This window comes from Anabrus simplex, chromosome 1 (assembly GCF_040414725.1).
Source record: "Anabrus simplex isolate iqAnaSimp1 chromosome 1, ASM4041472v1, whole genome shotgun sequence".
NCBI lineage: Eukaryota > Metazoa > Arthropoda > Insecta > Orthoptera > Tettigoniidae > Anabrus > Anabrus simplex.
The window spans coordinates 710017004-710030264 of NC_090265.1; the positions used below are offsets into that span (position 1 = coordinate 710017004).

The following is a 13261-nucleotide window of genomic DNA, read 5'->3' on the forward strand; positions in this document are numbered from 1 at the left end:
ATGGAACAATAATCTTTTCTTTTTGTTCTGGGGATACCGTGGTTTACAGAGGTGTAAGACGTTCCGGCCATGGATGGGTGAATAGAAGAAAAGATCAAATTTTAAAATACTAAAATTTGAAATTGTATTTCTTTCCTAGGTTTTTTTTCTCTTTCAGATCTTAATGTTTGTTAACCTTTTGAACAGTGAGGTTTTGGTGACACTCACAGGCCACCAGGAGCGAGTTTTTTCTTGAAAAATTTGAATTCTTAATTTTAAGTTATATTAATTCTAACTTTCCTCTATTAATAAATTGACATAATTTACACTTACGGTACATAACTAATACATTCAATGTAATTGAAATCAGTGGCATAGAAAATATTTTTCTCAAAATCATGAAAGGAATAGCAAAATGGACAAAAATATAATTATTCTTTATATGTGATAAAGTTTATACACTTCACAACACACTGACTTGATTTTACAACAGTTTCACCTATCCAGATATCTTTAGGGTATGGTACTGACCCAGACAGTCAAGTTTTTCATCATGTTCAACTTCCGTATCCTTTCCAGTACAACCAATAAACAAAACAAATCTGTTGCCAGGAAAACATAGAGAATCTCTACAGTTATGCCTTGCCACTTATGTAACTTCGACTTTTTCTTTACGTCTGTATTTTCTGTAATGAATAAGTAGTGCTTGTTCATTTCTGACACTGTGAAGTTCATAATATTACGATCAACAACTTCTTTGAAAATTGACACTTCAAGTCTTGAATTATTGTCATTATCATTCATATGAAGATTATCACTAACCCCTGAATTTGATGGATCAAAATGAGCAGAAAGCATAGGAAGAAACCTGTCCACAGAACTTTCTTCCTTTGGTTTGGACAGCTGACAGCTTAGCCTTGTTCGGGACAGCGGAGCGCTGCACTTCGTCCTCAATTTCCGTGTTGCCGTCTTTTGAGGAAATGACCAAGTTCATTCTCGTTGGACACAATACAATCCCTATCACTATCATAAATATCAATTGCATTGTCAGACCCCTTGTTAGTCAAAATTTTACTTATATCTTGCGCAGCAAGCCCTCAACCTCGATTCGATCCCGACATTACGACGTGTATTTGTTTACTATCGGAGAGTGGTTGTTTCTATGGAAACTAGAGATGGGAGCAAAAGAAAAATAATGTGTATTGTCAAGGAGTAGTCAAGCAATGCACTCAACGGAAACAGCAATAGATAACGGTTCCCAGGTGTTGTCGTAATTTTTAACACAATCGCGTAAGAATTTAGATTACGTAACTACGGATGCTTCGACAGAACTTGATCACAGAACGTTCAAGATGTGATAAAACACGGAAAGATGTTCACTGAACATGTGGATCATTCCAGAACTTAGTTTTAAAAAAAAAGCCACTACGATGTCACGAAACTATTTCAAACATTTAACATGTAACATGAACAGGCGCAGAATTTGAGAACGTAAATAGACAGCAGTACTCCCGTGGGCCAAGCGCAGCACTGCCGTAAATAGATGGCAGTATTGCTCATTGGGTTAAACAATAACACACAATAGTTGGAAATACATAAGGGGAGCTCTACAGCTCTAGAAACAATAATTATTTGAAATCAGATACAGTAAGTGTTGAGATAGATAGCTCAAATGTTACCCCATTCCGAAGAGCACTATTGCTCCAATTTATTACAAGAAAGGAGATGGGGCTCCAAAATTTACCAACATTAGAAAGAGTGTCTTTGCTCCACACAATTACTTTGTAGGAGACCACTCTACAATATTTTCAGGACTCCAGCCTTTCAAAGGCACAATTCAACTTTTACCTTAGGTCAGCAGCAACAAGTTTCCACTGTCTTATACGCTCGACAGTCTAAGTTACATTTAAATAGTGAAACATCAGCAGAGCCATTATGTGCCCATATTGCATGGCCTTAGTGAAAAAGAAAAGGTTCAATTATTGGCCGGAAATCAAAATGTTAGGAGGCAAACACTTGCACTCCTTTGAAATTCATTAGAGAATATTTAAAACCCTATGTGGGCTGATGGCCCAAAGTTACAGAGGCTAAGCCTATACTGTGGAGGTGACTAGATGGAGAGAAGGTTTTAAATTACAAAGCAGAAATAAATTTTAAAGTTTACAAAATCATAGTCACCTCAAGACCAAGTTGAAGGGGAATACAAGGGGGTTCCCACTCTTTATTCCCTAAGTTAGATTAAGATCTTAAACCAGATTGGAAATTTACATGTCAAGATTACATTAAGAAAGAATTTTGAAACCTTCCCCTCGAGTTAGCTTTCTGAGACTATTACATGATTAAAAGGTGTCTGCCATTACCTTGTGCTGGTGGACCTTCTGGAGATGGACGAGGCAAGCCCTCCTCTGGCTCCTCTACTAACACAGTCTACTGCTGGACTGGAGCCATCATAAGACAACATGGCCCAAAAGGTCCCAGCCTTTATTGCAGAGAGGAAGGTTCCAGAATTCTCTGGACCAAAGTCCCAGACACACCCACAATTCCCATTGGATAATCAAGTAAATATCAAAAATTCCTGATTGGTCGAATATTTAGAAGAAGAAGGAAGGGATAGCAGTGCTAATAACCTAAGAACACAAAAAAGAATTTACAACACTTCAGTGCAGAAAACCTCAAAATTACAAATTTCTTAGAAAATTAATTGTCCATCCTCTCACCAGAGGGAGCACATAAATTGACAGTAGAGACTCTGACAATAAACGTTCAAACTTCTTCCACTAGAGGGTTCACATTTCCTATTAGAGATGGTCTACTAAAAGGCGCTTGTTTTAAATGTATGGAGTTAGTGTACCTCCGGTACATTTTTTTAATACTGATGATTTTTCTGGTTCTATCTTTCTATAAATTTCTTTAGTGGACCTCAAACATACCTGCCCATTAGTTGCCCGTGATATCCTTTGTTCCCATTTTGCTAACCAACCAAGTTGTCCCTTCTTCCTGTTGTTATGTAGTTGCCTCTGTAAATCAGTGGTAAGAGTGTTGGCCTTCAGATCCCAAGATAGGAAGTTCAAACCTGGCAGAGGTGGCCTGATTTTCGAAGAGCGAAAAAGGAAAAACAAAACAAAAAAACAAAAAAAAAACCACGAGACTGTCCACGTCGTACATGTCGGCCTTTTAAAGACCTCAGGTGACACAATTGGTGTTTACTTAGCAAAATCCACTAACTGAGCAAATGTCATGGGATAGCGGAGCACTGATGCGCAGTTGTGTTGTCTGTGCACCACACGCCCCCTGTGCCAGCAGCCGTTGTATAGGAGACCTTGTGAGCAGTGGCTGTGCATGTGACAGGTGTAACATGGAACGTCCTCATGAGCTGACACTGTTCGAACGGGGTATAGTGGTCGGTGCCCGACGGATGGGAAGTGCGATTTCGGAAGTGGTGCGGGAATTCGGCTTCCCACGATCAACCGTGTCCAGGATGTATCGTGAATGGTTGAATGCGGGTGTCACCGTCCACAACAGACTAACGACCGGCCGTCCAGCCACCCTCGATGACCGTGACCAGCGACATCTGAGACGGATTGTCAATAGTGACAGACGGGCAACCGTGCAACAAATCATGGCTCAGTTCAACATAGGCCGTGCTAGACACGTCTCCCAGTGGACGATCCGTAGGAACATGGGTTCTATGGTGTATGGGAGCCGGCGCTGCACACGGGTGCCACTACTAACCCAGCGTCATCGGGCATAACGACGCGCATTTGTCGCATGTCACCAGGGATGGACACTGGAACAATGGCGTAACGTGATATGGTCGGACAAATCACGATTTCAACTGCACAATGCCGATGGGAGGCACCGTGTATGGCGCAGACCATATGAAGCGATGGGTCCCGCGTGCCTCAAAGGTGTGGTCCAGGGAGCTGGTGTCTCTGTTATGGTCTGGGGTGCATTTTCCTGGTATGGAATGGGCCCTCTAGTTGTTCTGGAAGAGACTTTGAATGGTACGCAGTATGTTGAGCTGCTCGGAGGCCATCTCCACCCATTTTTGGCCTTCCAGCTCCCAGACAGTTCTGCGGTGTTTCAAGATGATAACACGCCGCCACATCGTTCCCACGTTGCCCGGGAATGGTTCCAGTAATGTGCAGCGGAGGTCCAATGACTGCCATGGCCACTGAGGAGCCCTGATATGAACCCTATCGAGCATATCTAGGATGTCCTGGAACGCAGGCCCCGTGCCATGGATCCTGCACCCACAAACAGACCAGCATTGGTGGCCGCTCTGCAAACTATTTGGTGTCAGCTGCGTCCACAGGACTACCAGGGACTTGTCAACTCACTTCCATGGTGTCTCACTGCAGTTCACGGGGCCAGAGGAGGCCCCACACACTATTAGGTGACTATCCTGTGACATTTGCTAAGTCAGTATACATTTAACCTCCCAACCATAGACACCCAAGAGAGATTTGGTTTTCTCTGCCATTTAGTAGGTGCAGGGTAAAACAGAACGTTGAAATTGATGAGCAGACAGCCAGATGGTGTCAAATTAAAATGTTTACACATAGTAGATGACTATTTGATTGTTATTGTTGTTGTTTTTACATCTCAGCAGAATCATATTATGTGATCCTCTCTTGGATCTAATCATTCCTTATTTTTTGGTGTTTCTAGAGATTTTTTCATCATGTGAAGAGGGCAGCACAATACCCGTCTCCCAGGACTCGGTCAGATATAATGCCCTTAGACGTGCTTTTGAAAAACCGTTGAGAGAGCTTGAAGAGGAGTTTGAGGACAAGAGAAATAGAATTGCTAAAGCTGCTCTAGAAAACTCGAGCAGTGAAACAGGTAAGTGAAATCCTCACACTTAAAGGATTAAGGAAGTCCATGGACTGATGACCTTCATGCTTGACATGTTAAAACAAGTCATCCTTATCATATCTTCAAATGCAAGTCTCTTTTCTTCTGAGGGAACCGGAAAGGGAGATAGAATACCTCCACCATATCTGATCGTTCGCTTGTTGTATAAAGTGACTAGTGGAACCTTTAGGAACTGTCACCTTGGGAGAGTGGGTTGGCAATCAAAGTGCCCCAAGCTTGGTCTAATATTACTTCTATTTGTGCCAGGCTCCCACTTTCATCTTTCCTACCGAGCTCGATAGCTGCAGTCGCTTAAGTGCGGCCGGTATCCAGTATTCGGGAGATAGTAGGTTCGAACCCCACTGTCGGCAGCCCTGAAGATGGTTTTCCGTGATTTCCCATTTTCACACCAGGCAAATGCTGGGGCTGTACCTTAATTAAGGCCACGGCCGCTTCCTTCCCACTCCTAGCCCCTTCTGGTCCCATCGTCGCCATAAGACCTATCTGTGTCGGTGCGACGTAAAGCAACTAGAAAAAAAAAAAATCATCTTTCCTATTCGATCTCTCTTGGTCACCTCAGGTTCTCTTCCAACCCTGGCAGTATTAGGTTTTGCGATCCCTAGGTAGTCTTTCATTCTCCTCCCTTTTTCTCTTGTGGTTATAGTTGGACATTGGCATTACTGTGGCCAGCCCCGTGGTGTAGGGGTAGCGTACCTGCCTCTTACCGATTCCCGGCCAGGTCAGGGATTATTACCTGGATCTGAGGGCTGGTTCGAGGTCCACTCAGCCTACGTGAGTAGAATTGAGGAGCTATCTGACGGTGAGATAGCAGCCCCGGTCTAGAAAGTCAAGAATAAGGGCTGGGAGGGTTCGTCGGGCTGACCACACAACACCTCGTAATCTGCAAGCCTTTGGGCTGAGCAGCGGTCGCCTGGTAGGCCCAGGCCCTTCAAGGGTTGTAGTGCCATGGGGTTTGGTTTTTAGCTTATTGACATTAGTGTTTTTAACTGCTGCCTGCACTGAGCACGTCCATAGACATTTTGGACACTGTATCAAATAACTGCATTTATTTTCCATAAATGACATCCAAATGCAGGGACACTTGCTACTGTATATTGATCAATGAAGCTTGGTATATCGATTTCTGTGCTTGTTTACAAGTTGTGAATGTGACTTGCTCAACGTATTGTTGACTGCATAAAAGGCTTTTTAATTTTGAGGTTGAACTTTTGGAACTTGCCCTTCCATGTGTCAAATCTTGCCCGAATCTTGTCTTTTGTTTCTCCCCAAATCGTGACAGCGTCAGCAAATGCAACTGCATTGGTTTGACTCGTATCCTTAATGCTTTTCATTGTATAATTCACGACTATGCGCTGCCCTGCTGGACTCCGCTCTTGGTTGTAACCCACGATGGGTGCCTCTCTCCTACTTGCACACCGCAACATCTGGACTTTCCTTATCAGTCTGTCATGCACCTTCTTCTTTCTTAGTATATTTAGCTATGATCATAAGAATCAAAATCAAAAAAGTAATTGAGTACATTTTTACAGGAAAACAGAAATGTATTGTTAAAAACTTAAATGTACATTTGGAAGCACGTATATTTTTCCAACTTCCCACAATATTGCGGGTGTGTGCATTTTGCGATCGGCGAGAGGCAGTTGTTTCAAACTGGCAGCTTCGCTTGAGACGTTCGACACAGTTGAGCTGCGCACTGTAATTTGAGTTCTGTGGTCTAATGGACAGAAACCCCCTGAAATGTATGCTGCAGTGGAACGATGACACATGCATGATATTCATAAATGTCTGTAAATGGGGTTCAAAGTTCAACGCAGGGCTTGTAATTGTCTTCAATGAACCTTGTTCTGGACGGCCTTGCACATCCCACATAGAGTGCAATGTTGTTGATGTGGAGGCAGGGTGTCATTCTTGCTGATTTTGTGGCAAAAGGAGCAACTGGAAATGTTGCTGGGTATTGTGCCGCACTAGATCCTATCTGTACAGCTGAGGGATAACTGCCATATGGGCTTATTTACTCAATTACTTTTTTATTTTCTCTTATCATTATCCATTTTTCTCGGGTTGTGATGTTACCATCTTTCCATATTCCTCTATCCGACCACCGTGTTTCCTCCTTAACTCTATTCCAATCCAGGTTTCTTCCAATTATACTGTTCTTGATTGTTTTCAACCACCTTAGTCAGTCTCTCCCTCTTCCCCTCCCTCCTTCTGTATGTGTTTCCCAACATCCACTTCGGCAGCCCGGAAGATTGTTTTCTGTGGTTTCCCATTTTCGCACCAGGAATTTGCTGGGGCCACACCTTAATTAAGCCGCCTCCTTCCCAATCCTACACATTTCCCATCCCATCATCACCATAAGACCTATCTGTGTCGGTGTGACGTAAAGCAAATTATAAAATAAAGATAATATTTAAATATTGAATTCTTACCCAGTAGAGTAACCTTGCACTTCCTCCTGCTTTTGGGTGGGGTTATGTCTGTTATGATGCTATTATCGAATTAATACCTATCTAAAATTACTGTATTCCTACGAATCCAAGGCAACGTTTTTCTCAGAATTTCATGTGAAAATCAAAGGTTGTCTTGCATTCGCGACGTAACGGTAATGAGCACCATTGGCAGCTACCATGGTAACCACGCTGCTTCTCTTCAACCCCCTGCGCGTGTGCAGGCACGTGCACAAAACTCGACCTTCAACGTTCACGTCTGTACATTGCTAGTCGCGGCAGTCAAGTGTACAGTGCCTCTGTATAATGTCTCTCTCTCTTTCCTAGTTTTTATCCCAAAGTATGGGGTCTGCTGCTTTGCTACATCTCCTTTTCGTCCTATTGCTGATATCTTCAGGTTTTAAACCAACGTCATGCATGTCGACCTTGATATTGTCAGTTCACTGCTTCATAGGCCTTCCACGTGGTCGTGTTCCTCCCGGATCAACTTGGAGAGCTTTTTTAGCAACTGAGCCATCCTGCCTTCTCATAATGTGACCGTACCAGCGGAGACGCACTTCCCTCTCTTTCTCCACAATTGGAGCGTCGCCAAGCCTTTGTCGAACATTTTCATTTCTTATGTGGTCACATCGAGTCAGTCCAAGAGTCACTGGTCCTCTGAAAATAGTGAAGACAGAATGACATTCTACTAGCCTCTACAAAAGTGTTTCTCAAATCTGCAGAATGGCATCAAAATATAGACCTTCCGAGCTCCAGCTGCACAGGAAATGTCATTCAAATTGGAATAGCAAGGATGCAACCGTTGGAAATCTTAGACTCACTGACAGTTATTGCGCGTCTGCTGCATCTGATGCTTAGTAAAAGTAACCATTTCATAGACAGGAGAAGTATTTTTGCAATGGATTGTCCTATTGTAGAGACACATGGAACAGGTATTGCCGGCAAATTTTCGAGTTCTCGTCGATATTATGATGCCAATTTTAAGTTAATTGTTATTAAACATGTGTAAATAAAGAACAGTTGTGCAGCTGCAAGAAAATATGGCGTAAATAAAGCCAGTGTTTGGCCTTAGCGTGAAGCGAAAATTAGCTTTAAAAATGCGTAGTGTACAAAAACTACATTGTGGCCCGCAACAACGATGCTTAACAGAAGTTGAAGATGAAATTGTAAGGTATGTGTGCAAAAAACACAAGGGTGGAATGGCCATAATGGCGCAGAGAACGCATTGGCCTTCACCGTTCGCGTCTTTATTAGACCACAGTCACACTACATCGCTAGGTGCCGAAACCGGCCGACGTGCGTCGAGCGGCAGCTGCTTGTACCTGATGCTTAGTAAGAATTTTATAGACAGCAGCAATACTTCCGTGTTGGCTTATCATATTGTAGAGACAATAATCATCCTTAATAGGATAAGTTTACAACTTGAGAAAGAACTAGGAGAATATCAAGGAGGTTTCAGACCCTGGAGGAGCTGTCCTGATCAGATCATGAGTCTTAAGTTGATAATGGACTATAACAGGAGAAGAAGCAGAGATATGGTGATAACATTTGTAGATTTCAAGAAAGCTTATGATTGCATCCATAGAGAATCTCTGTTTAAAATTTTAAGGCACCTTGGACTACACCCCAAATTAATAAACATGATAAAATTGACTCTCACCAATACCAAGTCAAAAGTGAAGTTTAGGGGGGAAACATCAGAGACATTTGAAATTAAAACTGGACTACGGCAGGGAGATGGGCTCTCACCACTATTATTTAACTGTGCTCTAGAAATGGTAATGAGGGAATGGTTTAGAAAATGTCCCCCCAAAATAAAGATTGGCCGAAAAATCAAAACAAATTGCCTGGGTTTTGCTGACGATTTAGCATTACTAGCAGTGGACATAAAAGAAGCAAAAACCCAGATATCAGAACTTCAAAACATTGCAAATAAAATTGGCCTCAAAATATCATTTGAAAAAACAGAAATTATGCCCCAAAAACCAACACAGCTAAAAGAAGTCACCATAAATGGTAATAAAATCAAAATAGTAACTCAGTTTAAATATCTTGGAGAAGTAATAACACATAACTTAAATGAAAAAATCTCAATCCAAGTAAGAACAAATAGATTAGCTAAAGCACAAAAATTAACATGGGATATCTACAAAAAGAAATGTCTATCAATAAATACAAAAATAAAACACTACAACACAGTTATAAAACCGGAAGCTACATATGCAGCAGAAACACTCTTTTACCTGAATAAACAATCAAAGACTGACAGACTTCAGAAAATTGAAAGGAGGATTGGAAGAACCTGTATCAACAAAAAATATCAGAAAGATGGACAGTGGCGGTTAATACCTAACAAAGTCGTGTACAAAGAGCTAGAACCCATTACAGATACTATGCGTAAGAGGAGACTGGGATTCTTTGGACATATCATGAGGATGCAGGACTCGAGACTTCTGAAACAACTAGTACAACACAATCTCGTCTCAAAAAATACCACAACAGGATGTAAATGGATCAGAGAAGTAAGAGAGGATCTGAAGGAAATAGGCCTTACAACAGAAGACACCAAAAATAAGATAAAATTGAATACAAAACTCAAGAATACAAACCTCCGCTTTACCCTTACACAAAACAAACCAACAACACGCACATTTTCAACTGAGGAAAGGGCACGAAGATCGGAGCGTCTGAAGAAGTACTGGGAGGACCGCAAAGCCCGAACAATCCCTTCAAAGAGACCTGAACGACGGACTGACTAAAGTGATCCTATGTGGTCATAAAAGAAGAAGAAGAAGAAGAAGAAGAAGAGACATGTTGTGAAACAAGTATTGCCAGCAAATTCTCAACAGGTTCTCCTCGATATTATGATGCCAATTTTAAAGTAATGGTTATTAAACATGCTGAAATAAAGAATAATTGTGCAGCTGCAATAAATACGGCATAACTAAAGGCCAGTGTTGGCGTGGAAACAAAGATAGTCTAAAAACGCATACTTTACAAAAAAGGCATTCAGTGGCCAACAAGGACAGTTAACAGAAGTCGAAGATGAAATTGTGATGTACGTATGTGAAAATGGCAAGGTCAGAATGGCCGTAACACGAGTTGATACCAATTGCGGGCTCGCGAATAGGAATTCCCTGAACTTTCAGAGGCAGTATTAGGTACCTCTAATGAAAATGTTTAGGGAAGTTGGTAAGATTTACATTATACTTGTGTGTGTTTACTTTATTTCTCAAATTTAATTTGAAATTTGTTATTGGTATAAATAAAATTATGATTTCACAAAGCACTTGTGTGGATTATCTTGCATTCAGAGTTGTCTTGGATTAGGTGAAATACAGTATTTTTATTTGTACAGCAATCAGTGAAATATTAATTTTTTCCCTGAGAACATCAGATAATTTTGAATTTGTTTTGAGGGTGCAATTTTAACATGTTGTCTTGTATTTTGAGTGTATTGTGATATTTTGTTTTATCTCGTTTAGAGTTTGAACCAGGAGGTAATGAGGAAGATAAGAAATGCGCCAGCCCAACTGATGTGAAAGAGGCAGCTTCAGCTAGTTTATTGGAGGAAGAGAAGGAAGATGTCAACCCAGCAGATGAAAACGAGGCAGCTTCTACTAAGTCATTGGAGGGGGATAAAGAATGCCTCAACCCAACAGACAAGAATGAGGCAGTGTCTACATGTTTACTGGAGAAAGAGAAGAAAGATGGCACTTCAACTGAAGAACCTTCTCCTAGTTTATTGGAGGACATGACTGCAAGCTGTGCAGAAGAAATAGCTAAAATTAATCTGATGGAGGAAAATAAAGAAGTGAAGAATGGAGAGGAAGAAGGAGTGGAAGGAGAATGCAGCAGTACAGAGAAAAAGGTATTGTGACATTGTTAATAAGTGCCATAACAGGATGTCAAGTACGGTACTTGTTGTTAATAATTAATGTTATTCGCTTTACGTCTCACTAACTACAGTTACGGTTTTCGGAGACGCCGAGGTGCCGGAATTTAGTCTCACAGGAGTTCTTTTACGTGCCAGTAAATCTACCGACACGAGGCTGTCGTATTTGAGCACCTTCAAATACCACCGGACTGAGCCAGGATCGAACCTGCCAAGTTGGGGTCAGAAGGCCAGCGCCTCAACCGTCTGAGCCACTCAGCCCGGCGTACTTGTTGTTTATGAGCTATTAGGTCATGCTTGAATTTTGGATGTTCCACCTTCTGTATAGCAGGTCATATTCTGCGGTTGTTTTGTGTTTCTAGCACCTGTGTAAATTTTTTCTAATTCTATCTGTGTGCTAATTATTCACAATTTCTATCATGTCCGCCCACACCTCTCTTTGAAGATGGCTCTGTGTAAAGATGTGCATGCAGTTTGTTTTCATCTCTCCCTCCGCCTATAGCAACTAAAAGAAAGATCATCTTCTTCTTTGATCCCTTGCTGGTGACTAGCAGTGGGGACAAGTCCCATAGCCACTACATTGCTGTGGGTGCCGCTGGACTCTGGATGTATCAATCAATCTGGCATCAATGAACTGCATTTGGAGCTGTCTCTTAGGTGGCAGATTCCCTCTCAGTTGTTTACCTAGCTTTTTTATTAAATATTATCAGTGAACAATGTTTACAACATTCTTCCATTCTTTGTGGCTAAGCCAGGCCGTTCAGATCTTCCTCAATGTTTTCGAGGCAGGTTTTCTTTGGGACAGTTTGTTGGTTCTTCCACTAAATTGCTCTTTGTCACAGAGGTGCGGTAGTTAAATGGTGTTCCTTCATGACCGAACCACTGCAATTGCTGTTTTTGAATGTTGTAGGGGCCTTGTGGCTGCACCTTTCATGTTTGACTTTGTTTCAAACACGGTTGCATATAGAAATCTCCTAATATTTGACTTGGGCACAGCATTTGGAATATCTTGAGCTTGTCGAGGTTAGCCCTGAGGAGTATTCAATGCTTCATACCCATAGAAAATGAAATCTCAATCCAAACAAGAACGCATAGATTAGCTAAAGCACAAAAATTAACATGGGATATCTACAAAAAGAAATGTTTATCAATAAATGCAAAAATAAAACACTACAACACAGTTATAAAACGGGAAGCTACATATGCAGCAGAAACACTTTTTCACCTGAATAAACAATCAAAGACTGACAGACTTCAGAAAATTGAAAGGAGGATTGGAAGAACCTGCATCAACAAAAAATACCAGAAAGATGGACATTGGTGGATAATACTTAACAAAGTCGTGTACAAAGAGTTAGAACCCTTTACAGATACTATGCGTAAGAAGAGACTGGGATTCTTTTGACATATCATGAGGATGCAGGATTCGAGACTTCTGAAACAACTAGTACAACACAATCTCGTCTCAAAAAATACCACAACAGGATATAAATGAATCAGAGAAGTAAGAGAGGATCTGAAGGAAATAGGCCTTACAACAGAAGACACCACAAATGAGATAAAATTGAATACAAAATTCAAAAATACAAACCTCGGCTTTACCCTTACACAAAACAAACCAACAACATGCATATTTTCAAGCGAGGAAAGGGCACGAAGATCAGAGCATCTGAAGGAAGAAGTACTGGGAGGGCTGCAAAGCCCGAACAATCCTTTCAAAGAGACTTGAAGGATGGCTTGACTAAAGTGATCAGATGCAGTCATAAAAGGAGAAGATCAAGAAGAGGAAGAAGGAAGAGGAGTATTGGGTGGATTTTATTCTTGAGTGCAATATATTTCTTCTCAAAGAGCATACCTGTCAATCCTTCCGATTTACCCGGAAACTTTCCGGTTTTTTTTTTTTACTCGTCTTCCGATTTATTCTTCCTTCTTCCTATGTTTGACCAATATAACCTCCAGTATGGTCAATAATCTTCCCCTAGGTTAAAGGATACATTTTTATGTGCTTGTGTAATTTATGCAACCCCATTTTTAATTTATTTATTTATTTGATGCTTTATTT

At 41.3% G+C, this 13261-nt stretch overlaps 1 protein-coding gene across 4 annotated transcripts in view; it reads left to right on the top strand.

The window, feature by feature from the left end:
- LOC136856717 (transcriptional regulator ATRX homolog) overlaps nucleotides 1-13261 on the top strand; it is a 462565-nt gene that overhangs the window by 50193 nt on the left and 399111 nt on the right. For all 4 annotated transcript variants that reach the window (XM_068225163.1, XM_068225164.1, XM_068225166.1 and 1 more), the window contains exons 4-5: nucleotides 4651-4824; nucleotides 10790-11175. In XM_068225163.1, the coding sequence (XP_068081264.1) occupies nucleotides 4651-4824; nucleotides 10790-11175 (560 nt within the window). The remainder of the gene's footprint in view (nucleotides 1-4650; nucleotides 4825-10789; nucleotides 11176-13261) is intronic.